This window comes from Geosmithia morbida, assembly GCF_012550715.1.
Source record: "Geosmithia morbida isolate 1262 chromosome Unknown scaffold_3, whole genome shotgun sequence".
In the NCBI taxonomy this organism is placed as follows: domain Eukaryota; kingdom Fungi; phylum Ascomycota; class Sordariomycetes; order Hypocreales; family Bionectriaceae; genus Geosmithia; species Geosmithia morbida.
This window is the reverse complement of record NW_023336190.1, coordinates 1,269,323-1,291,976: the sequence shown is the minus strand read 5'-3', so window position 1 is coordinate 1,291,976 and position 22,654 is coordinate 1,269,323. Positions and strand designations below refer to the sequence as shown.

The 22,654-nt window shown below is 57.5% G+C and overlaps 9 protein-coding genes across 9 annotated transcripts; 4 read left to right on the top strand and 5 right to left on the bottom strand.

The window, feature by feature from the left end:
* Nucleotides 1-1,993: 1,993 nt before the first annotated feature.
* GMORB2_5326 (uncharacterized protein) lies at nucleotides 1,994-2,847 on the top strand (the record flags this gene model as incomplete). The annotated part of the gene is made up of 2 exons (XM_035467300.1): nucleotides 1,994-2,210; nucleotides 2,366-2,847. Coding segments are annotated over 2 exons (699 nt in total), but the record flags the coding sequence as incomplete, so codon positions are not given.
* Nucleotides 2,848-4,006: 1,159 nt separating this feature from the next.
* Nucleotides 4,007-5,768, top strand: GMORB2_5325 (transporter; the record flags this gene model as incomplete). Its single annotated transcript, XM_035467299.1, has 5 exons — nucleotides 4,007-4,030; nucleotides 4,338-4,387; nucleotides 4,654-4,717; nucleotides 4,779-5,416; nucleotides 5,516-5,768. 5 exons carry the CDS (start codon nucleotides 4,007-4,009, stop codon nucleotides 5,766-5,768), a joined length of 1,029 nt encoding a protein of 342 aa, XP_035323311.1.
* A 182-nt stretch (nucleotides 5,769-5,950) lies between these two features.
* Nucleotides 5,951-6,187, bottom strand: GMORB2_5324 (uncharacterized protein; the record flags this gene model as incomplete). The annotated part of the gene is made up of 2 exons (XM_035467298.1): nucleotides 5,951-5,966; nucleotides 6,036-6,187. The coding sequence occupies 2 exons, from the start codon at nucleotides 6,185-6,187 to the stop codon at nucleotides 5,951-5,953; spliced, it is 168 nt and encodes a 55-aa protein (XP_035323310.1).
* An 848-nt stretch (nucleotides 6,188-7,035) lies between these two features.
* Nucleotides 7,036-8,557, bottom strand: GMORB2_5323 (uncharacterized protein; the record flags this gene model as incomplete). Its single annotated transcript, XM_035467297.1, has 4 exons — nucleotides 7,036-7,121; nucleotides 7,190-7,287; nucleotides 7,354-7,465; nucleotides 8,329-8,557. 4 exons carry the CDS (start codon nucleotides 8,555-8,557, stop codon nucleotides 7,036-7,038), a joined length of 525 nt encoding a protein of 174 aa, XP_035323309.1.
* Nucleotides 8,558-8,983: 426 nt separating this feature from the next.
* On the bottom strand, nucleotides 8,984-12,003 carry GMORB2_5322 (uncharacterized protein; the record flags this gene model as incomplete). The annotated part of the gene is made up of 3 exons (XM_035467296.1): nucleotides 8,984-9,435; nucleotides 9,563-10,060; nucleotides 10,146-12,003. 3 exons carry the CDS (start codon nucleotides 12,001-12,003, stop codon nucleotides 8,984-8,986), a joined length of 2,808 nt encoding a protein of 935 aa, XP_035323308.1.
* Nucleotides 12,004-14,564: 2,561 nt separating this feature from the next.
* On the top strand, nucleotides 14,565-15,989 carry GMORB2_5321 (D-serine ammonia-lyase; the record flags this gene model as incomplete). The annotated part of the gene is made up of 4 exons (XM_035467295.1): nucleotides 14,565-14,735; nucleotides 14,798-14,914; nucleotides 15,021-15,489; nucleotides 15,586-15,989. The coding sequence occupies 4 exons, from the start codon at nucleotides 14,565-14,567 to the stop codon at nucleotides 15,987-15,989; spliced, it is 1,161 nt and encodes a 386-aa protein (XP_035323307.1).
* A 507-nt stretch (nucleotides 15,990-16,496) lies between these two features.
* On the bottom strand, nucleotides 16,497-17,833 carry GMORB2_5320 (Acetyl esterase/lipase; the record flags this gene model as incomplete). Its single annotated transcript, XM_035467294.1, has 6 exons — nucleotides 16,497-16,611; nucleotides 16,682-16,729; nucleotides 16,800-16,852; nucleotides 16,929-17,318; nucleotides 17,484-17,684; nucleotides 17,741-17,833. The coding sequence occupies 6 exons, from the start codon at nucleotides 17,831-17,833 to the stop codon at nucleotides 16,497-16,499; spliced, it is 900 nt and encodes a 299-aa protein (XP_035323306.1).
* A 2,239-nt stretch (nucleotides 17,834-20,072) lies between these two features.
* Nucleotides 20,073-20,533, bottom strand: GMORB2_5319 (Roadblock/LC7 domain; the record flags this gene model as incomplete). The annotated part of the gene is made up of 2 exons (XM_035467293.1): nucleotides 20,073-20,177; nucleotides 20,246-20,533. Coding segments are annotated over 2 exons (393 nt in total), but the record flags the coding sequence as incomplete, so codon positions are not given.
* Nucleotides 20,534-21,295: 762 nt separating this feature from the next.
* Nucleotides 21,296-22,472, top strand: GMORB2_5318 (pre-rRNA-processing protein IPI1; the record flags this gene model as incomplete). The annotated part of the gene is made up of 3 exons (XM_035467292.1): nucleotides 21,296-21,343; nucleotides 21,400-21,472; nucleotides 21,553-22,472. The coding sequence occupies 3 exons, from the start codon at nucleotides 21,296-21,298 to the stop codon at nucleotides 22,470-22,472; spliced, it is 1,041 nt and encodes a 346-aa protein (XP_035323304.1).
* Nucleotides 22,473-22,654: the final 182 nt, after the last annotated feature.

Below are 22,654 nucleotides of genomic sequence, written 5' to 3'. Positions count from 1 at the left end.
CCCCCCCCCCCCCCCCCCCCATCCTGACCGCATCACCACTCGCTTACCGTCGCTGCCCCAGTGCACCTGGCGGCTGGGGGCCGCCTGGGGCGATATATACGGGCTGTACGGAGGAGTCGGGGCCAGCACCGGCTCTACGGGCGGTCCTCTGCCTGCAGGTATCGAAGATTGCCACTGCCAGGTATCCGACAGCACGAGGATGGACGGAGGGACGGGGAGAGGCTCCTCTTGACCATGACGCGCAGTTTCGGCCGTGATCGAACCCTCCCGCGACCCTCTGGCGATTGGTCCGAGGAGTGGCTAAGCGCTAGGGGGGTACCCCGGTAAGCCCTGCGACAGAGTCGAGAGACTCTCCGTCGGCCTGAAGCCTCATCCGACTCCTGGCGGCGTCTCAGTTTGAGTGACCTCTTACATGCGCTAGCGTAGGGCATCTTCTCACCTCTCCCACCCTGTCGCTCTGAGCCGTATGTCCAGGCCGTAGTCTTATGCGTTTTGCTACCCTTTTTCTGTCCGGTGAAGCTCGTTGTTGGGATTGAACCAAACACACTCACTCCCACGGACCACATCACATACTTGCCTCCCCCCCCCCCCCTCCCCAGTCAAGTCCTCCTCCCACGCCGTAACGGTCGTATCCTCGTATTAACTCCGTGCTCTTCTTTCCTTTTTATTCTTTTATTATTATTATCATCATCATTATTATTTTCGGGTGGGAAACTCCTACAGAGCTGATTAGACTTCTTTTTTGCCAATGCCTTGGCGGCAATTAATCGCCGTACCTATACGCGTTTCGCGCGCCCCTCTCTCCCTCCCCTTCTCCCTCATCCAGCTCGGCTCTGACGACCCTTACAACATTAAACCCATCGTGTACGAGTATTATCCCGGCCTTGGACCGGGGTGTTGATTGGAATCAAGAGCTCTCTCTCTTTTTTTTTCTTTCTTCCCTTTTCGGTATGCGGGCACCGACACACAGCACATGGTATTACATGGTCAAACTACGGATACCACCACAAGCTTGGCATCATCGAACAAGGGGCCAAACGAGAACAGAAAGTCCATCACCCCTGTGTGTAGCACGAGATATTACCAAACCAGCATTGTTACATGGGACAAAGCCCTCCGTGAGGTTAGAAGGGAGAGGAGAAGAGGAGGGGGGGGGGGGGGGGGGGTGAGCAACATGGCAATGAGAAATGACTATTTGTTCAACTCGCCGGCTCTCCCTCATCCCGTTCTTCTCCTCCTCCTCTCTCTCTGCCACACATTACAGTCCCTTTTGTTCCTTCTTGTACTCTTCTCTTCTCTTCCCTAACGCTGGTAGTGGGACCCATTCACATTCGTTCCCTTGTCGTGACGGCTGTGCCTGTTTCTTTTCTTTTCTTTTCTTCCTTTTTCTTTTCAAGACACCTCTTACATATCTTTTGATATCAAGTCTTCCTTTTTTTCTTCTTCATTCTTCTTCCCCCTTTTCAACTTTTGGGCTGGCACCCATTTTTATATCGAGTTTTTTATTATTATCCATCTTTCTCTTCTCCTTCTCACCCTCTCCTCTCTTTCGACGACTTTTGTTCAAAACTCTTGGAAATATATACACCAACTCGTTCCCTCTCAACCACAACAACAGTCAAGATGCATTACACCAACGCTTTCTTGGCCTTTGTCGCCATGGCCACCTTCTCTGAGGCTACCGTCATCCGCAGCAAGTTCCCCTTCTCCAGCAGCCTCACCCGTCGTCAGAATTTCGGTGGTGGTGGCGGCTTCGGAGGCAACGGCGGCTTCAACAATGGCGGCTTCAACAACGGCGGCTTCAACAACGGAGGCAACAACGGAGGCAACAACGGGGATAACGGGGCAACCGACAACGGGGCCACCGACAACAATGCCTTCCAGGAGACGGATGACAACAGCGACGACAACAACAACAACAACGACGACAACAACAACAACGACAACAACGGCGGTGGCGGCAGCGCCACGCTCGACTCCAGTGTCATTCAGGATGCTTCCGCTTCGGACGGTGACCCCGATCAGGGCGCGGGCGAGTCTGCGTCCGCCACGTGAGTTTCCCACCCCTTCCGCTTCTGCCATTCCCACCCGAGAACCCCAGACTGACAACAACCTCTCGAACAGTGACGACAACAACTTCATCAACTTCTGCCAGGGCGAGACGCTGACCAACGGTCTGCAAAACGAGGGTGGATCTTGCAACGGTATTCGTAAGTCTCTCTCTCTCTCTCTCTCACACACACACACACACTCTCTCTCTCTCTCCCCTCTCTCTCTCCTCTATATCTCTCTCTCTCATACACACAAACTTCCTCTCTTGGGGCTTGTCCCGCACGGAGAGAATGACCGGCTGACGCACCGACAGCCATGGGTAAGATCCCCAGCAAGAACAACATGGTCTCCTCCGTCTTCACCAGCCCCCAGAACGGCGACACCATCGAGGCCGACACGGACTTCACCGTCTCGATCCAGATGTCCAACTTCGCCCCCGGAACCTTCACCAACGCCGACAACACCTACTACTCGGCGCCCCAGGACCTCGACGGCAACGGCAACATCATCGGCCACACCCACGTCACCATCCAGGACCTCGGCGATGACCTCAACCCCACCACTCCCCTCGACCCCACCCAGTTCGCCTTCTTCAAGGGCATCAACGACGCCGGTGACGGCAACGGCCTCCTCTCCGCCGACGTCGACGGCGGCCTCCCCGCAGGAAACTACCGTCTCTGCTCCATGGCCTCGTCCGCCAACCACCAGCCCGTCCTCATGCCCGTCGCCCAGCGTGGTGCCCAGGACGACTGTGTCCGCTTCACGGCGTCGGACAACGGCGGCAACAATAACTCCTGTATGTATCCCCTCACCCCCGACCCGTATATACACCCGCCGCACCACCACCTCTACATACAAGTCACCAGTGCTAACCAAGCTTGGAGGATCTCTTACAGCAAGCTTCTAAACGCCACCTCTACAAGCGGTTGATGAACCGCACACCGTAAACGTTGCACGAGGGGAGGATGCTGCCGAGCAGGAGGAGGCGGAGTACCGTTGACTTGTCGGATCAAGGAAATGACGGGAAGGATTCTGTTTAGAAGGGAATGAAAGGGGGGGGGACCGTGTTCATTTTTGGTCCGCTGATGAAATCTTATCTACCAGTTATTTTATTTTATTTTCTTACGCGCTGGTGGCGTGTGCGAGGGAGAAGAAGGCATTTACATTGCTCGCCATAGTGACCCAGCCGGATCTCCGAACGGAGGAGACAAAGAGTCCAACATGTGCTGGGCACAATTTGGTCGGATGTTTTCGCCGATGGAGAGAGGGGGTTTTTTTTTCTCGTTTACTATTTTTTTTTTCTCTGTCTCACCCTTTCCTCCCCGCTGATGTGCTCCCTGAGTGCCGAGCATATGCATTGTAGTGATGAACGATGGGTCCTATAATAAGGGAGTACCAAGAAAGGGAGACGGGAGGAGGGGGGAAGTAACAATAGAGTTTTCCGTATGCTTCTGCGACGTACCATGTGATGGTTGTGACATCTTCTGCGTCAGTATCATAATATACGGGGTTCTCCCATGATGCTGGGTCCTCTGACACGCGGAGGTGCTTGGCCCCGTCTCAACGGGGCGCATTGACCGTGATGGTTTCACATCCCGAAGTCGACGGTGCCTGGGGTCGATCTGACTAAGATAGAAGATTGGATACGGCATAGCCTATAGGTGCATAGGATAGAACAGGAACGCCCGTCGTCTGAGAAGAAGAATCACGTACGGGAGTATCGATACTCGTATACATGTAATATTAGACCACTATACACCAGTCTGGCGCGGGCCGACGGAAGATGATTCCCAGTCCACCGGCCAGGAACCTCGGGAGGGCGTCGTGGCTGGCCATCGTGATGCCGATCTAGTACCGTGCAGACCACGGGATATCTTTTACGTATCATTGTAGCCATCAGGAAGAAGAATGACGGACCCGAGCGCCGAGCATGATTATGGGTAGCTGACCTGTGATGTGCGAGGTTACGGCCTTGGGCGTATGCTGACGGGGAAGCAGACAAACACTGCTACGACCGTCATCATCGGTAGGCACGTAGGGAGGAGAAGAGGTGAAGGAAACATGATATATATATATATATATATATACTGCTATAGTACCGTCCAGCTGAGCACCGCGCGCCGCATACACAATGTCTGGCTCACACATGATGCTATCAACACTGCTCAACAGGCACCGACGCGATGCATGCCGCATCCCGTAAGCCCACGAGATATGCACTCTGGACGCCGGGATCCTCGATTACGACGACGCACGAGCCAAGGCTGTCCACGCTGACGGCACAGTTGACTATGTCGGCAACCGTGCTCTGGGCGGCCGAGTGGACGTCATGCCGGTGGGCTATTTCAGGAGCGCACGGCTCATCGGGACTGTGACGGCATGACCTTGCCATGCATCCAGCCGTTTACCACGACGGTATCCCGTTCGATCGGCTTGCCATGTTCCGTATAGGCCCGATGTCTCGCCAACGTCTGCGGTTATCTAGGCTGGGTACTCCCAGCCAACACTCTGTACGCTCGATACCACGGTAGAGGTGGGCAGGAAGAGAAGAAGAGACAGAGAGGAAAGAAGGAAAAGCAGAAGCGCTGACGATGATGATAGAAACCTCGAAGACCAGGACCTAGCTAACTCGGCCGATCTAGCCTGGGCCTCGACAATCTGGACAGTGGGCTCGTCAATAGGTTTCCCCTCCTGGCCGGACGGCTCTCGGACCCGTACGGCCGCAGGTGGATGGTACTGAGCACCACGGCGCCGAGGCCTGGTGGGCTGCAACGGGCTCGGCGCGGCCCCATCGTCAGCCTCGCCTTCCTGTCGTCGATGCCGTCTGCCGTCTCCGGCCCCGTCATCGCCCGGAGCCTGATCGTCAACACGGCCGAGGGGTGGCGGCGGAGCTTCTACATGGGGCATCATGCCCAGCCCCGCCGACCTCCGCGCTCTACTGCTTCCTCTGCCATCCGCCCACGTCTGACCAGCTGCACGTCGGCACCACACCCGTCAGGCAGACGAGGAAGCTGGACTGGATCGGCATCCTCCTGCACCTGTCTGGGCGCGTGTCCTTCCTCATCGGGCTGTCCTGGGGCGGCGGCACGTATCCCTGGTCCAGCGCTCGGGTCCTGTGCTCGCTGGTCATCGGTATCGCCACCGTCGCCTTCGTCACCTCCACGGTGTCGCTCTCGGCCGACAGGTGGGCCGCCGCCGTGGCCTTGGGCGTCGTGGCCTGCACGGCCGTCGGCTGCCTCGGGAACATATCCTACCCGGGCGTCACCCTGATCTGGGAGCCGCAGGACATCGGCCTGGCCACGGGCGTCCTGGGATCCATCCGCGGACTGGGAGGGGCCGTGGCCCAGGCCCTCTACTCCTCCGTGTGCAGCAATGAGCTCACCAAGGCGCTTCCGAGATACGTCGCGCGCCCGCGGCCGCCGGTGCCGGGCTCCCGAGCAGCTCGCTGACGTCGCTGTTCCAGGCCGTTGCCGCGGGCGGGGCCGACTTTTTCGTCCGTCCCCGGCATCACGGACAGCATCGTCGCCGCCGTGGGACAGGCCATGATCAGGGCAAGCGCCGGGTCCTTCGAGATGGTCTTCTACGCTGCCATCCCGTCCTCCGTTACTGTCCTCGTGGGAGCCTGCCTCGTGCCCAACTTTGAAAAGTATCTCACTCAGGAGGTTACAGGACAACCAGTTCAGCAAGGATCGCTCTTCTTCTGTGTAGAAACATAAGTTTATATAGGAAGAATAGGAGAAATGAGATGAAAAAAAAAAACACATGTATTATGAAGAATATCACGCTCTGTCCCGCTCGTTTACATCATGTAAGAAAAAAGTGATGCCCGCATCGTCTGTATTCTAGTCTCGGTCGCCTCACCCGAGGTCAAGTCCATCCACACTTGAGAAGTGCTTTCTCACTTTCGCAGAAATCTGTAGTCGAAATAAATCAGGGACATGTCAGGAAGGTGACGCACTCCGATCTCAAGTATCCGAACTTACCCGCAGCCTTGCGGCGTCACAGCTCCAAAGAAGCAGTCTCCCTTCACCTTGTCAACGACCTCGTTTTGATTGATAGGCGTGACGACGAGATCGGCCGAGACGAGGGTCGCTGCGCCCACGAGGAGGCTCAGAACCAGAGAGGGGAGATTCATTTTTTTCTTTGACCGGTATTCTTCCGCTCCCACCCTTTTCTTCTTCTTCGTTTGTCGACTCGTCGGATGCTTGTATATGTGGATTAGGCAGAGGTGCGAGGCTGGGACGGACGACGGGGACCTCTGGTGAAGGACGGGGATAGTAGGTGGACTGACGTTCTCTCTCTTACGGAGTTGATATTGAGGAAGAGGAGAAGAAGGGGTATAAAAGCTTTATATTCGAAGTGGGAGTTGTCAGGGGTCTTGGTACACAGCAGAATGGCACTCCCTTGTCGCATGGCGGGTTTCAGGATGCGCTGACCGGTGCTGGCTAGTGGGGCGAAGGATACGACTCTATATCGTATTACCATATCGTATTATTTACAGACTAGGGCTCACGCCTATACTCTCGCATACGATCTGTACTTGGGATAATCGGCTGAACATAGTCTTCTAGCGTAAGCAGTAAAGAGGGATGGTATGGACGGGGGGAAGCATCATCAGTACACGCATGCCGCAATGGGGGGGCTGCTGTGGTGCGAGAGAGAGCCGTGCATGGAGCGAGGCGCATCATTTCCGTCCATGCCAAGAAGCCAGGCTGGGTATCAAGTTGCAATATTTGACACCCTCCCCAAACCGATTGGAGAGATTGCCTCCCGTTCCCTTCGATATCTGCCAGACTGTCTTGTCACAACGGCACTTCCATACGCCAGGTGCACAGGAATACCGGTCGCTCTCAATGCCATCATCATAGCCTTCTTCTTCTCCGCTGATATTATGCGCGGTATCGTACACGGATGCATCTCCTCCCCTCCGCCCCCGCCTCCCCCCCAGCCTATCGTTCGGGTCTGTTTCGCACCGAGCCGTTTTTACGCAGTAGCAGCAGCGGGGGCCGCACCCTTTTGTCCCACCGGGGGGATAAAAAGGCTCATGTAGGTCGTCGTCAGGGCCATGACTAGTATCGAGCACATGTCAGCATCTCCATAGCACCTCGAAGGTAAGGAGGAAGGGGGAGAACCGTACAGGACATGCCGACGGTGAAGATGCCAGGCATAGCAGTTCCCCTCTTGGACTGCTCACTCTCTCCCAACCAGTTCTGAATGGCCACGATGAACGAAGCCCTGCGACACGCACAAATCCGTCAGCTGAGCAGCCTGCACACCGTCTGGAGAAGGGAAGGAACTGACCATCCGATCATCTTGCTGCGCGTGAACATGGCGGCCATGGGGAGCGTAGACGACAGAGAGGATGACAGGTCGCCGGGAGTCTCGGTGGCCGGAGGATCCTGGTAGGGAATGACTGGGTGCGCGAGGCGCACTCGTCAGTCGAGGTGCGAGGGAGGGAAGGAGCGCAAGACGAGGCAGTACTCACTCAGGTCGGGCCTGCGCATATCTTTGGTGTTGGGAGCCATGACTGCTGCGATGTGGAGGCTGAAGACGATGGGAGACGGAGGTGGATGGATGGGATGAATGGTGCGTGTGGGTGGATGATGGGTGGGGAGCAGATGAAGCGGCGCAATCTTGGACTCGGGTGAATGCGTGCACCGCGGGCCACGAAGGCAGCTTTCTGATTCCTCTCGATTTCGGTCACGTGCACCAGCGTGTGTAATATCCAATCCCCCACCCACCTCCAGAGGAAAATATCTCCGTCGATGTCTGCATGCTACTATTAATCATAACTATCAGAGGACCTAGGAAGGATCTGCAGAGGTGGAAAATGGTTGACGCCGTTGCTTCGTGACTTATCATCTACCAGCCATAGAGTACAGATCTCTGTGCAGATGAGGCCGATGCGATCCTACGCGTGGCGGCCTATCATGGCAGGGATGTCGACCTTTCAGTATTTTCAACAGTATTATCTATCATGACAATGCTTCCCGCCTCGCGAGCATTCGGACGTCAACGCTCCGACGGGATCAGACTCCCTTCCGACCGGGGCCTGACGCCAGACTTGGATCCCTCGATAGGCTACCAGCCGAACTCTCAAGATGGCGCCCTGCCACGCCTAGACATGCTATCTCTCTTCAAGCTTCACCATGTCAATCGCGGTGCGAAGCGGGCGGCCGACGCCACGAGGGGGGTGACCAGGCGGTGGTGCCGTTCGGGTTGGGCTGAACGCGCTCTGCGTGCTGGCCGACTTTTACGGGAGGGGGCCCTGCGTACGGAGGCGTGCGTCTTCTGCGGCGAGTTGGGTGGCTTCGTCTCCTTCCTGACCTGGCGTCGGTCTCGTCTCCCGTGCGTACAGGCCGCCCCCGAGTCTGAGGTGCAGACTCTGGCTAGTGCCCGGTAGCAGTTCCGTCTGGGTAAGAAAGCGGCCGGCCGACTGCGGTCGCTCGGGACTTTCAGAGGGGTGTGCGTACTCAGTGGACGAGCCGATATGCAGGTCGCGCATGGCCGTCGTGAGCGTCCATCAAGACATGCCGGTTTCGGGCCGGCAACCGTGCGATCTGGCGCAGACGCTACCGGCCATCTCTGTTCGGAGAAGGAAGCTCAACTTCATGGCTCCGTGCACGCTCTCCTACTGTGTCAGACGGATCGGTCGTGTCGAGCACGGCGTGTCATGCGCCGGGTGTCAGCTCTCTCCCGAGAAGTCCATTATAGGCTCCGTGAGTGAGATGTGCCAGGTGAGAGAAGGAAAGAAAAAATGCACTTCTCAACCATGACGCCAACAAAATTGGGGGGGGGTTTATGAAGCCGCGGGCAATGCATCAAACATGAAAATCCTCAATCCAGCATCTCCTTCCTCTACAGCTCCTCCTCTCTCTCTCTCTCTCTCTCTCTCTCTCTCTCATATAGCTCATCACTCCAACCTCCCTCCTCAGTCAACCCTGATGACAACCCTCCATCCGAGAGCTCCAGCCTCTCTGATGGCACAGGCAAGACAGCTCCTGTTGCTCCTACTTATGATGGCGTTCCACCCCTTGCGGGCGCACAATGCGCGCACCAGCATCTCCATGTCGGAACCAAACTGCCGCCTCCTGCACTCGAGATGCATCTTGTTGGGCAGGCTGCCGGTGCGCTTGTGGAGGCTGTGCGACCCGGACGTCGAGGCGAACTCGAACGTTCCCGTGACGGGTGACGTGGGCATCAGCTCGAACGGCAGGTCGGCGGGCGTGGTGATGCAGTCAACCACCAGGACGCGGTTGTCGACCGTCTTGGGCGTGCGGTTCTCGATGGGGCGGAGGAGGTCCATCAGGGCCGTGTCGCGCTTGGCCAGGAGCTCGGATATGTGCATGACTGTGTAGTTGTAGAATTTGTGAAGAGGGTGGCCTGGATTGACGAGGATCTGCGTCAGCATCGGAGAGACGATATATGTATATGCACCACCTCCCCCCCCCCCCCCCCCCCCCCCCCCCCCCTTCTCTTGGGAGGGTTGTAGAGTGGCGGATGAACGTACCTGCTCGGAACACGGATCGTGACCCTTTGCCGAGATTGTTGGAGCCGGACACGTCAATCTGCTGGATGGTCGGGCTGCCGGGGGCCTTGACGAAGCGCACGCGTCGCGAGGGAGAGCACGGGTACGCGGTGACGAAGCTGATGTCGTACGTCAGCGTCAGGCTGACCTCTTCCGTCCTGTTCCCCGTCACGACGTTAAAGGTCATCCTGGCCGGGTGGGCGGGCACGTCGTCGGGCAGCTGGACGGACTCGGTGCGCGGCGTGCCGACCACCTGGCTGAGCGGCGAAGGGTGGATCGTCTCCACGGCGCTCAGCAGCTCGAGCGCCGTGAGCTGGACGGATACGTTGGGCGGCGGGGTGGGGTAGACGTTCTCGTGGGGCATGGTGAAGTCTCCCGGCTCGGCCGACATCTCGGTGCTGTCGCCGACGATGGACGAGTCTCGCTCGAGTCGCCTCTTGCCCCAGATACGTGCCTTCTTGCCAAGCCTGGTGAGGTCGTCTGGATATGCAGAGCGAGGGTCAGTCCACGTTCACGATCGATATCGAGGAGAGCCAGCCGGAGGGAGGAGGATAGGAGAACTCACCGGCCACGTCCTCCACCTCGATGTTCAGCCACCTGTCGCTCTCGATCCCCTTGGGCAGCACGCTCGTCGAGATCCACCCCATGCACTCGGCAGCACCCTGCCCGGCAGCGAGCACGCGCCCGACTATGCAGGCTGTGCTCCAGAACGTCTTGCCGTGGTACAGGAAGCCGTCGCACAGGTTGGCGAACGGACCCAGCCGGCCCAGGGCCTCGGCGTCGTTCTCGAGCAGCGTGGCCATGAGGAAGTGCGAGAGCGCCTCTCCGGGGAGCATCAGGGCGAAGATGTACGTCTTGGACAGCCAGCCGGACGGGTGGAGGGCGGCGGCGACCTTGCGCCGGGGGGCCTGGATTTTCTGGTACTGCGGGTACGGTGCGCGGTGGGGGTGCGGGTGGCCCCGGTGGCCGGTCACGTCCCAGGCGCCAAAGTAGGAGGGCTCCGACAGGTTCGGGGACGGTGCTCTCCCCGCCTCCCTCGCTCCGGCCGCTGCCGCCGCCGCCGCCGCCGTCGTCGTCGTGCCCGGCACCGTGAGGCTGGGCTGGCCGGACTCCGGGTTGGCGACGGTCTTCATGTTGGTCTTGACGCTCCGGGAGATGTGGGATTCGTAGTCGTCGATGCCGGGCCACTGGATCTTGCGGGCGAAGTGCATGAGGCCGTCGACCTGGCGCTGGCCGTTGCGGCCGCGGATGAGGTAGTGGTGCGGGGCGTGGCGCAGGGTGGACGACAGCTTGCCGACGACGGAGGCCAGCCAGCCGGGCTGGGGGGCGCCGGGGGCGGCGGCCTGCTGCCTGTCGACGTCGCGGTGGTACTCGTCGTGCTCGACGACCTCGATGTTCTCCAGCCAGCTGCGGGCGAGCAGGAGGGACCACTTGAGCGACTCGGTCGCCTGGCGCTCAAAGTACAGGCTGTCGTTGGGGCGGTAGGACTCGGTGCCGTTCTGCTCGCCCTCGGTGACGGCGTCGAGGCGGATGAGCAGCTCGGTGGAGACGAGGATCTGCATGAGCAGCCAGTACTTCTCCTCGGCCCTCTGGGCGGCGTCGGGCGCGTCGTGCACGCCCGTCGGGTCCTCGAGGTCGTCGCCGCCGTCCTGGCCCCAGAGGACCTGGCCCAGCCGGATGCGCCACTCGATGCGCGAGAGGTCGATCCACACGTTGGGCGTGGCCAGGCAGCGCACCAGCGCGTTGATCTGGTTGACGAGGCTGTGGTGGTCGGTCCTGTCGATGACGGTCTCGGCCGGCCGCATGAAGCCGGCCCGCCCGCCGCCGGGGATGCCGATGTGGAAGAGGTCCCTGTACGACTCCGACGACGGCCGCCGCCGCAGGTCGTTGCTGCGGTACGCCACGCCGTTGACCTTGAGCCGGTCGAGTATCTCGTTCTCGGATATGCGCCGGAGCCAGCCGAAGGTCGACATGATGCGCTCCCGCGCCTCCACGATGACCCTGCCCTTGGTGCCGACGCTCTCGAAGCCGAACTGCTCCTCCTCGAGCGAGTCGCCGGCCGGGAGCTCCAGGGCGGCCTGGTAGCCCACCGTGCCCTTCTCCAGCCCCTGCATGCTGAGCATGTTGGGCCTCTCGTTGCACCGCACGTGGAAGTGCGCCTTGGCCGACAGCCGCCGCTGCGCCACGGCTGCGGGGTCGTGGTTCAGGTCCCGGGTGAGGTGAGGTCGCGCCGTCACACCGCTCCAGGCCTTGTCCTCTATCTGCACATGGTCGGCCAGGTCGCGGATCTCGAGCTCCTCGTCGTACGGGAAGGCCACCACCGGATGAGGGGCTCCCGCGTAGTGCTTCTCGGTCCGACAGAAGAATTGCGGCGCTCCGGAGAAGAGCTTCTCGATGCCTTCCTCTCCCAGCTTGGCTGACATGTTTGGATCGATCGATACTGATGGATGACGACGACGCTGGTGAAGGGGAGATGTATGGACAGGACCACACCACTGCATATGCGTGCGTGTCACAGTCTGTCTGTCCGTCCGTCCGTCTGTCTGTGTGAGACGGGAGATTTATGCTTGAGGTTAAGGATGAGACACGGTGAGTCAAGGAGGAATTGCCGTCCCGATTTTTCGCAAGCCTCAATCTCTCCTCTCCACCGTGAAGTCAAACTGCGCCGCGTTATGGGATATAAGACATTGAGAGTAGAGAAGAGTATGGAAGAAGAAGACAGGAAAAGATGTATAAAAAAAAGAGAGAGAGAGCTTCGGGTTTCACCCTTCAGAGTTGCATCTTTCCTTTCAATGACTTGTCGTTTCGGATGCGGCGAACTTTCACTTGGCTCGGCTCGGACGGGTGAGCCGGCCTGGTTCCCCGCACCGGGTCAGTGGATCATCAATCAGACCATTTCTCTTGAAACATGTCCTTGTCCATGACAGCCCATCAAATACCGCGTCCTTTGTTCATTTGGGTTTTTTTTTTCTTCTTTTCAATTTCTCAATTTTCTTTCCAGTTTTTTCCCCCCCCAATCATAATCCATTCCAGTACCATCTTTCAAAACGTCCATGGTTTCGGATCTAGATGAGTGGCCTCTCTCTCACATGCATAAGTGGCCAGATATACGCGGTGATACGAACGAGTCTGGTTCTGTTCGACTATCATAATCCAATATTAGGTATGGCATATCCCACCCAAATCTCATCTTCACCCGAAAACTACACTATCATCTAGGGCTCTCTTGACGGATCCTACATCGTATCGTCTCTATGACGTACTGTAGTAGGGTTTAAGCTCCACGTCCCTGTAGATCTCGGACGTGAGAAGACAGACGACGCACCGCATGTACACGTAAACATCGTTCGATGGCAGTGACATTCTTCCAGACAAGTCGCGGAAATGACGGGCTGTGCTGCCTTGATAGAAAGAGAGCGAAGAAGAAGATGGTGATGGGAAGAGATCCCGTCACCGCCTTATGGCACCGGCGTCTGCTCTGATCTCGGGTATACGACAGGTAGGTAACGTCGGGCCGCTCAAGACCTCTGCGGGTCGGATTAGCAGAGCCCCCTCTCCTGGTGGGGGATGGCATTGAACTTGCATGTGAGTAAGAGGGAAGCACCCTTGACCCTTGCCCTGCACCAGGGGCAAGTCCTTCTGGGCAACGCGTTCGTCACATCCGGCGGCGATAGACAGATACGAGCTGTACGTATAGCCCACTGCGAGGTTAGACCATGAGAGGCATGTCGTCTTCCCCATCCGCACCTCTGCGATCCCTCTGTTGGCGACGGCGATGACAGAAGGGGGACATCTCAAGCTCTGTAGGTGTCGAGCATAGAATCCCAGCGGGAACGATCTGTAGATGGTGGTCTATAGAGAGCATTTCGTCCATATGGGCCACATTTTGTCGGGATATTTCCGAACATCCGATACACCAGTCCGACTCTTGGGTATCTAGAACCCCCCGATGCTTCGGAGGAAGGAGATTGGGGAGATGCAACCTCCCTCCCCCCCCCCCACTTAGCAACGGCAGAGTTGCATGGTGCCCTGGGAAAACGATACCCGTGATCGATCGCAGCAAGCATGTATTGCATGTACACTGGGCTGTAGCTCTCTACCTGGTCACCTTCTGTGCACGTGCCCAGGCACGCAGGCTTGGATGATGTATACTGATGAACTGATGAGTGATCCGATGATGTTACCTCTTACACCCAGCCTGCAGTCACCGATGAGCCCGGTGTTGCGTCTGTGGGTTGCCGATAGCGCACTCACTGTTCCGAGCGAATCTTCGAGATGAGCAGATCAAGAGAGGGACTGGCCTCGACATCAACCACGTTGACTCCATGCGAGAGCTATGCATCAAACTGTCAGCTCAGGGTTTATAGTCCAGTCACTTGCTGGAAATATAGGAGTCTGGTCATCTTCGGTCCATTCATTTCAACGTACGCGCGGGCCAGCGACATCTACTAAGTCGCCTCTAGCCAGGGAAAAGCGTCCAAAAAAAAAAAAAAAAAAAAAAAAAAAAAAAAAAAAAAAAAAAGACACCTGGCTTTCTTATCAGTACTCTCATGAGACAAACATGGTGGCGGCAATCGACGTGAGGTGAACAGAATGGAAGGCTAGTCGGCATACGAATCTGGGTCGCGCCATTTTACCCAACACTGCGTACATACAATGCAGCTCTACTCGTATCATCGCACGGTATCGACTATTGATACAGTCTACAGGCCACCACATGTTTCGGGATAGCTCAAGCTCGTCCTGGAAGGTCTCTCGAACCGTGCTCGAACATAAAACTGATGTCTGCGGGGTGGATCGGAACCGGAACTGAACCGATGCATGCACGGACGATAAGTGACGGCACCGTTACCTGGACTCTTTCTCCACGCATCGCCGCCCATGGTATGCGGCAGTGGGTACAATACCGCAAGCGCCCGCCATCTTCCCCTCTCACCACGTATCAGAGGCACAGACCGTATATCGCGTAGGCCGCGAGACCATCATGCATCACTCGCCGGAGCACCACGAGTCATACGTGGGCAAGCCCGTCTCCCAGCTTCCTACCCCCTCCTTCATCATCAGTCTCCCCATCGTGAAGAGGAACATTGCTCGGCTCCACTGCGATGTCGAGAAGCTCGGCATCGGCTTCCGGCCGCACGTCAAGACGCTCAAGGTTAGCAGGCACATCTGCCAGCAGATCCATCCCCGAGGGCTAACCCTTCAAACGTCCCGCAGACGATCGAGGTGACGAGGATGATGCTCGCAAACGGCAGATACAGATCCGCTGTGGCGTCTACCCTGGCCGAGATCCGCGGTCTCCTACCTCTGGTCCAGGAAGGTATCCTCGATGAGGTAATTCAACCCCGGATTTCATCACTAGATCTCCATGGAGATCTAATTTTTTTTTTTCTAAAAAAAAAACAAACAAACTGACACGGGGTGGGTTGGAAAACACCAGTGTCTTTACGGTCTCCCCATCTGTCCGGGATACGTCCCCCAGCTGGCTGAGCTGCGAAGGACCATCGACATCTCATTGATGGTAGACCACGAGCAGCAGATCGATGCGCTCGAGGCCTTCGGCGCTGACAGGCCCTGGGACATCTTCATCAAGCTCGACGTGGGCTCCCGCCGCGCGGGCGTGAGCACCGGCAGCTCCAGGCTGGCGCAGCTGATCCAGCGAGCCGACAGGTCGACGGCCGTCAGCATCCAGGGCATCTACTGCCACGCCGGCCACTCGTACGGCGGCCGCTCGCGCGACGAGGCCGAGAGCACCCTCGGCGTCGAGATCTCCAGGGCTCTCGGTGCGGCGGCTCTGCTCCCCGCTGACAGGGAGCTTGTCGTCTCGGTGGGGGCCACCCCCACCGCTCACGTCATCGAGAGCATGCGCTCGACCGTGCCGGCCAATATAAAGCTGGAGCTGCACGCCGGTAGGTGCTGACCCGGTACTGCATAGAAGGCGAATGCATGCTGACGACATCCTACTCTTCTTCTTCTTCTTTTCTCCCCCCCCCCCCCCTGAACAGGAAACTTTGTCTGCAATGATCTGCAGCAGGAATCAACCACGTTGGTTGCGGAGGGAGACCTCGGAACGCGCGTGGCCATGGAAATCTGCAGCACGTACCCCGAACGCAACGAGGCCCTTGTCAATGCCGGCGTCATCGCCCTCTCTCGCGAGACGAGCGGCTACGACGGATTCGGGAGACTGGCCGGCAAGCCAACCTGGCTTCCCGTCCGGCTTTCCCAGGAGCACGGCATCCTTGCCTGCAGCGACACCGAGGCCAGGGTCGAGGACGAGTTCAAGGTCGGAGATAGGGTCCTCCTCTACTGCAACCATGCCTGCATCACTGCCGCCGCATTCTCTGTCTACTACGTCGTGGACGAGAACGATGTGGTTGTGGATACGTGGGTGCCCTGGAAGGGATGGTGAAGGCAGCGCTCCCCTCTCTCCTAGACTACACTGTATATATGGACAACGTATATACATTTTGGTGTCGTGAAAGGGGGAGGATATTGACGGGCCACAACAGGAATCAGATTGTGTGTCTCGGATTCACTCATTCACTCGACTAGAAGCTACCCAAAACCCTATTATGGATGGTTCCCTTTACAAGGTACAGCGAAAGAACAATGGTTCATATCAGTCCACATGCCGTGCAGCTCCCCCGAGACCATGTAGATGAGGTATGGGAATCGGACTGCGCCCCGGGACATACCAAAGGCCCTATGTAGCGTGCCGGGAAACCCCGTTCAAGAGAGCGGTGTCTGATGATCTGCTTCCTGGAGCCTTCCTTTCCCATCAGCACAGGAAGAGATGAAGTCCAGCAGTACCTTTCCCTGCGAGTCGTCTTCGGTTCCTATGGACAGCATGTTTCTATGAGAGCAGGGTCAATAGAATCCACATCATCTAAGCATTCGGAGGATCTCTCTCGAGAACTCACGTCATGTGATTATGACGGTCGGCCACATGGAACAGCGGGAGCGTTCCGCTAGGTCGGCTGCGTTGTCTGTATGCGTTGAGGAAGGCAACGTTTGCATCTGCAGTCTCCTTTCTGTCGGGTCATTCATCAGCTCCGTCGTCATCCACGATTGGCACTGACGCCACGCATCTGTCCAACTTACCCCTCGTATTTCACCGTGCCCACGTATGTCGGGAGTCTCCGCACATCACTTTTGTTTCCGGTAATCAGCTCAGCAACATGTTCGGTCACGCCGGGATGAGTGTCGGGTCCAGTCTTACAGGCACGGCGAGCTCTCCGGCAGACGGTTGAACAGTCCAAGCGGAGACAGAGGCTGTCGGAGATACACACACTGGTCAGTGCCCGTACGGTGCCCAGGGAATTTCGGACTGCTCAGATATGGACTTTACCCCCCACACCTCCTCTGCGTCGGAGCCAAAGTAGTGTCCGATAGCCTTCTGCCTGAGCGGCTTCGTCCTGTCAAACCAGAACGGCGCGCTGATGTAGACGACACCCGCCACGGGAGGAGACAGCGGCTCCCGCGCCGGCCGCGATGCATCTCCCGCGGCGTACAGGTTGGTGGCGACGTGAGCACCGCCCGAGGAATGGCCCAGAAGAATCACCTTGTCGACGGATCCCTTGCCGTAGCCCTCCGACGCAATGTTGCTGTACACCCACTCCCGAACAAGTTGGATGTCGTCGGCGCCCCCGGGATACCGCACATGCGGTACGAGCTGGTGGTTCACCAGGACTGCGACCTGGCCATTCTGCGCAAAGTAGTTGCCTATATTTGCCCAGCACTTGAAGGAAGTTAGCCGACTTCTCTCCCCCCCACTGCTTCTCTCCTCTTCTTCTTTTCCGTATATATATATATATATATATCCCTAGCGGAATTGAAGATGATGGAAAAAAGATAGTTCAAAATCATTCCATGTAAATGGTGTGCTCAGAAGAACGCAGCTCACCTTTTCACTCCAAGATTTATCTCCAGAGTAGAAGCCGCCTGCATGAACAAACACGACGACCGGCTTTTGCTCGCGCGTGCTGGTCTTGGAAAAGTACACATCGAGCTTGTTCCTTTCTGCCTTCCCATACGTCACGTCCCTGACGACGGTGATGTCGCCTGGTGCATCTCGGTACAGGGGCTCAAACAGCTCTCTCCACATCTAGGATCATCCGTGTCAGCGACTGCGGTCCCGGGAATAGGAGTCGATGAGCGCACGGGCGATCGCCCCCGCATTGGCGGATTCACCTCCGAATCGGTCGGGCCAAAGGCCGTGCCGTTCTCATGAATCTTGTCATGGACGGCCTCCATGATGGAGTCGGTGTAGAGCCGGGACGGATAGACAAGGCCGAGGATTCAAGGTACAGGGGCTTGGCCTTCGGATGTAGAGGTTGGCAGCACACACTCTGGTCCGTCATTCACGGATGGAGAGGCCGCAACGGAGCCCTGCCAGCGGGAGGCACGAGAATATTAGTCAGAAGAGGGGAGAGGGATCCGCTACTTGCATGATGGGACGTATTACCTTATTCAATCACCGTCGTCACCGTCGATCCGCCAACTGTCTCGGCACCATCTTTCTCTCACTCGCCTTTGTTCCGCACCCCGGCCCTTACGGTGTGGACCGGCGAAACCTGAGGTCCAGTCGAATCGGTTGACCGGCAGGGGACGACTGCCCGCAAAGGCTCAGAACTACTACTACGTGCAGTGCTGCAGAGTGGGTGTATGTAAATGGGCTGGATATCTCAACCGCAAGAAACGTCTACGTGACTGAATACATGGACATGCCACGAGAGAGCGGTGCAGCGTTGCCTGCGTGACTCTCGTGGCGAGTTGTAGACGCAGCTCACCGTGGCCAACTAGTGCTCGGTCAGACACGAGACGGACCTTGGCCGCCTTGGACCTTCTTTCTAGAGCGGGAGGGGTCTTGTTGATTGATGTCCGTCATCGAGAAATAGTACCAACCATCTGCCTGACTACCTGCCCAACGTTGAAGTGCTCGTTTGGCGTGATGCATGTGTGTGTTTGCACATAGACGTTGGGTCCACCCCGGTGTCGCCGTATGTGTGATACGGAGCATGCGCAGGGGGAAAGAGAACTTCCAGGAACAGGAATCGAAGTTCGTAGGTCAGAGAAGACGTTTCGAGTCATCTATCCGCATCGGCAACGGACAGTTTATTGAAGTTGTCATAGGGATCTCATCGTGACTGCTCCTTGCGTCGTCAATCCCTCTGCGCCCTCGGCTGTCTCATCATTCCTCTTATGCTGCCCCGCCGCCGCCCGGTCAGAGACCCGGTCAGAGCTGTGATGATACGACCTTGGCTGCGCTGTTGGCAGAGATCCCCTCTAGAGATTCCGAACGGGACATTTGGACTGCATACGACCATCGAATTACCGGTGCGGTATCTCGCAGCTACTGACGCCCATATCCACTCTCGGCTCTGCGTTCGAGATTGATGGCCTGCTTCGAATCGGTCATGGCCGTAACACGTCGTACAGGAGACCTCCACGCCGTATATTGCCGACTCTCTCTCTCTTCGTCAAAGCACGGGCACGGCTAGTCCTTCGGACGAGACAGAGGTGAGTTGCGGGTCTCGACGCATCGAGTCATAGGTGAGAGGCCAGATGCTCGCCGTTTCGTCTGTAGGCCGCACAGTTTCAGAGCACATTGCACGCAGTGCCTCTGGATTGTGCATGTCTGCCCCAGATGCGGAGAAGTAGATCGACCGCGCACGGGACATGATACCGTGCGGTAATGGAGCCCACGACTCCACGGATCCCGTGTCAAGGATGGAGGAACGGTTCGAGGTGTGTTGGACCTGCTGCTCCACGACTCCTCCGCCTACACCCTAGAGAGAGTCTGCTCGCTGCCACTGACTTCCGGAAGACCGGAAGATGGCACCCGCATCGAGAGCAGAGATGATAGACGGGTCCCGGGACGGCATCGTCGGCGGCTCAGGGACGGGTCTGGAGTGGGAACAAGATTGAACTACTGGGCACAGCAGGGTGATGGACCGATTCAATAGAGGTGGTATTATTTAGGCGTATAGGGTCTTTGAGGGTCGGCGTTTTTGGGGGTTTTCCAATGTTGCCTCATGGCAGGTGTGCTTGGGCACCGATTTGACTATATATAGAGCAGACAGGACAGTAAGACCCCCCCGCCTAACGCGCATCTTTTGCGTCTTCTTTTGTCTATCGGAGTCCGGGAGATGCGGTATGGAATCGTGCATGCAGATGTGCGTCGGCGGACTGTCGCCCTGAGTAAGCGGGATGTCGTGTCGCAGATGGCTTGTCCAAGTTCCCCAAATCAGACTACGGCGCATCCCCTTGGGCATCGTTGGGGGGCAGTATCGTTCCACCTTTGCAAAGGGCGGTTTGCCCATCCCTCGAGAGAACGATTCGTCTAGACCTCTTGTCTGAGGCTGATGACGTAGGGACTACGGCTCATTGTGAACTGCGTCGTCCTTGTACCACCCCAGAGGGCGCTTTGTATGAGGAAGGGGGGGGGGGGGGGGGGGGGGGGGGGGGGGGGGGGGGGGGACATGACGGGCCATCAGACCGGCGGGGTATCGTGGACGACGGTGAGGAGGTACTTGGAGTCGGGTACAATGACGATTTCCTGCTTCTTTGTTCGGAAGCGCAATAGCTTCAGCTCATCCTGGGGGCGTGTCAGCGGCTGCAGATTCCCGTCACAGGGTTCCCGGAACGCATCACATCTTCCCTTACCTCTGCGTCCAAATCCTGCGCCAGCTGTCCCGAAGTGTTGACGTAGTTCCAGATCATGGAGGCAAACTCCTCCACACCCTTGGACTCGCTGTCGTCGGCGGTGGAGGCCTCGTTGGAGAACGTTGCCGCGGCCGCCTCGCTCCGGGATCTTGACGTCCGCAGCGCCGAAATCTCTCCGCTCGTCTTGAGGATCGAACCTGTCGCGCGGTCTATGACGATGCTGGCCTTGACGCCGGGCTTCCTGGAGAGACGGCCGAGCTTCTCCTCGAGGGCCTCGTAACCATTGGCCTACGTGCGAAAACTCCGGTCAGCTTCATGTGACATGTCAAATGTTTCCTCCGAGCATAAGGGAGAGATGGAAGAGGAGGGTCTGTGGGTTTGTCCATTACCGCCAGAGGATTCGCCATCTTTGTAGAGCTGGGGATATCGAAGTTGCCTGTCTGGGGTTCTATCGCGTTCGTTGGAGCTTATAGGTACCTAACAGGAAGTGGGATGCTGCCTTTGGGGATGTGCTCTCGTCAGATCACGTGATCGACGACGCGACGACAGCGCTGGATGGCAATTGGGTGGGAAGAGGATATCGCAATTGCTCTTCTTACGGGATGAGAATATTCGAGCAGCTACATCTACCTCTAGGCAACGTGTTTACTCGTAGGTACTCATAGAGTTCACACCTGTACATCGCCTGCGTGTGAGGCTGTTCAACTGCACGTATACGGATACACGTACACGTATGCTGTAATATACAGGTGCATGTACGGAGTAATAGTAGTAATACATCATACAAGAACGACGAAGAACGGCGGTTCAGCGGTTTGTCCGCCGCGCATGCGCTGCAACCCCCACCACCAGTCCTTTATTCTGCCACTCAACACCGCTAAAATTTCACAGGCAGATATCTCAACCCTCATGATCGACTGTCCAAGTCAGCACCATATACACCGTCAAACCTCCCTCGTTGCGACCCTCGGTATTTCCACTCTTGATAAGCCTCATACATTCTCTGAACTGTTCTCTTACACCGTCCACAGGGACGACCGAACCGCCAAGATGGGTTCCAGCACGAGGAAGAAGAAGGAGAAGCAGCAGGATTTCCAGGTACGCCGACAGAGTTGCACGAACCACAACCGTCCCCCGTCTAATGATGGCTGCAGAAACCAAAATTCAAGGTCGGTAAGGCCAAGGCCAAGGCTTCAAACTTTACGGACACGAGCTTCAAGTCAAGAGGTATGTCCACGTCCCCGTTCCCCGTTCCCCGTCACCCCCCCCCCGGGGTCAAAACCCACCCCAGCTGACATGTTACATAGCCATCGTCATGGGCCATCAGTCCCTGTCAGCAACGGCTCCCGATGTCGCACAGCAGTTCAGGCACAGCCTATCTCTGGCATCTTCGTCCAAGTCGGACAAACAGCGCCAGGAAGGCCTCGCCCACCTCATCAACCAGCTCAGCTCGGAACCCCCCGTCAACCCTGTGGGGACGCATGCCCTCCTAACAAAGCTGCTCCCTCTCGTAGCGGACAGCTCGACACCTGTGCGCGGCAATCTCCTCAAGCTCTTCCGCCTGCTCCCCGCAGATCAGGTCCGGTACGACGTCGAGCAAGCCGCCATGTTTGTCCGCGCGGGCATGACCCATCTGTCCGCCGACGTCAGCAACGACGCCATCGGCTTCTTGGACTGGCTGCTTGCCGCCGCGGGTGAAGACCTCGTCTCGTGTCCGGGGGGCTGGGTCAAGACCCTCAACACCTTCTGCGCCATACTCGGCTGGGCGGTGTCGGCGGGGAAGGATGGCTGGTCGTCTGGTGGTCGGAGCATGGGCTCCAACAGGAGCAAAGCTTCCTCGGCACAGGCTCGTACCATCGATTCACTCACCACCTTCCTCCGCGCCGGGTTTCTGGTGGAAGAGGAGCCGGCATCTGATGGAGATGAGGTCTGGAAGCAGCTATACATGGTGCCGCGGGATCCCAACGCGTTTGCGTATCTCAACCTCACCGGACAGCGGAGGGACGAGGACGGTGAGATGTACGCTGACAGAGAGTCACGGCAACGTGTGTTCCACAGGAGGTTCTACGGCCCCATCTCAAAGGGAGCGACGGCGCTGAAGAAGGAGGGGGGTGCGCCGGGACGAGCTACCACCGTGCTGGACCAGCTACTACACAGTCCGCAGGGGATGGGTGACTACGAGCCTCAGGGGGCCGTGGATACTGAGGATCTTCTGAGCCTGTGGTAGTTGATGGACTGTACATGGAGCTATCAAGCATTGAATATCGGAGAGCAAAGAGGTTCTGACATCTGCCATGCTCATTTACTATATCGTCCTGCCTGCGTGAGAGTCGATTCAGATCTAGCAACGGGATCGCCCCTTCACCTGGTGCATACCAACGTGCTCCGTTTCTCTGAGAGATGTTTTGT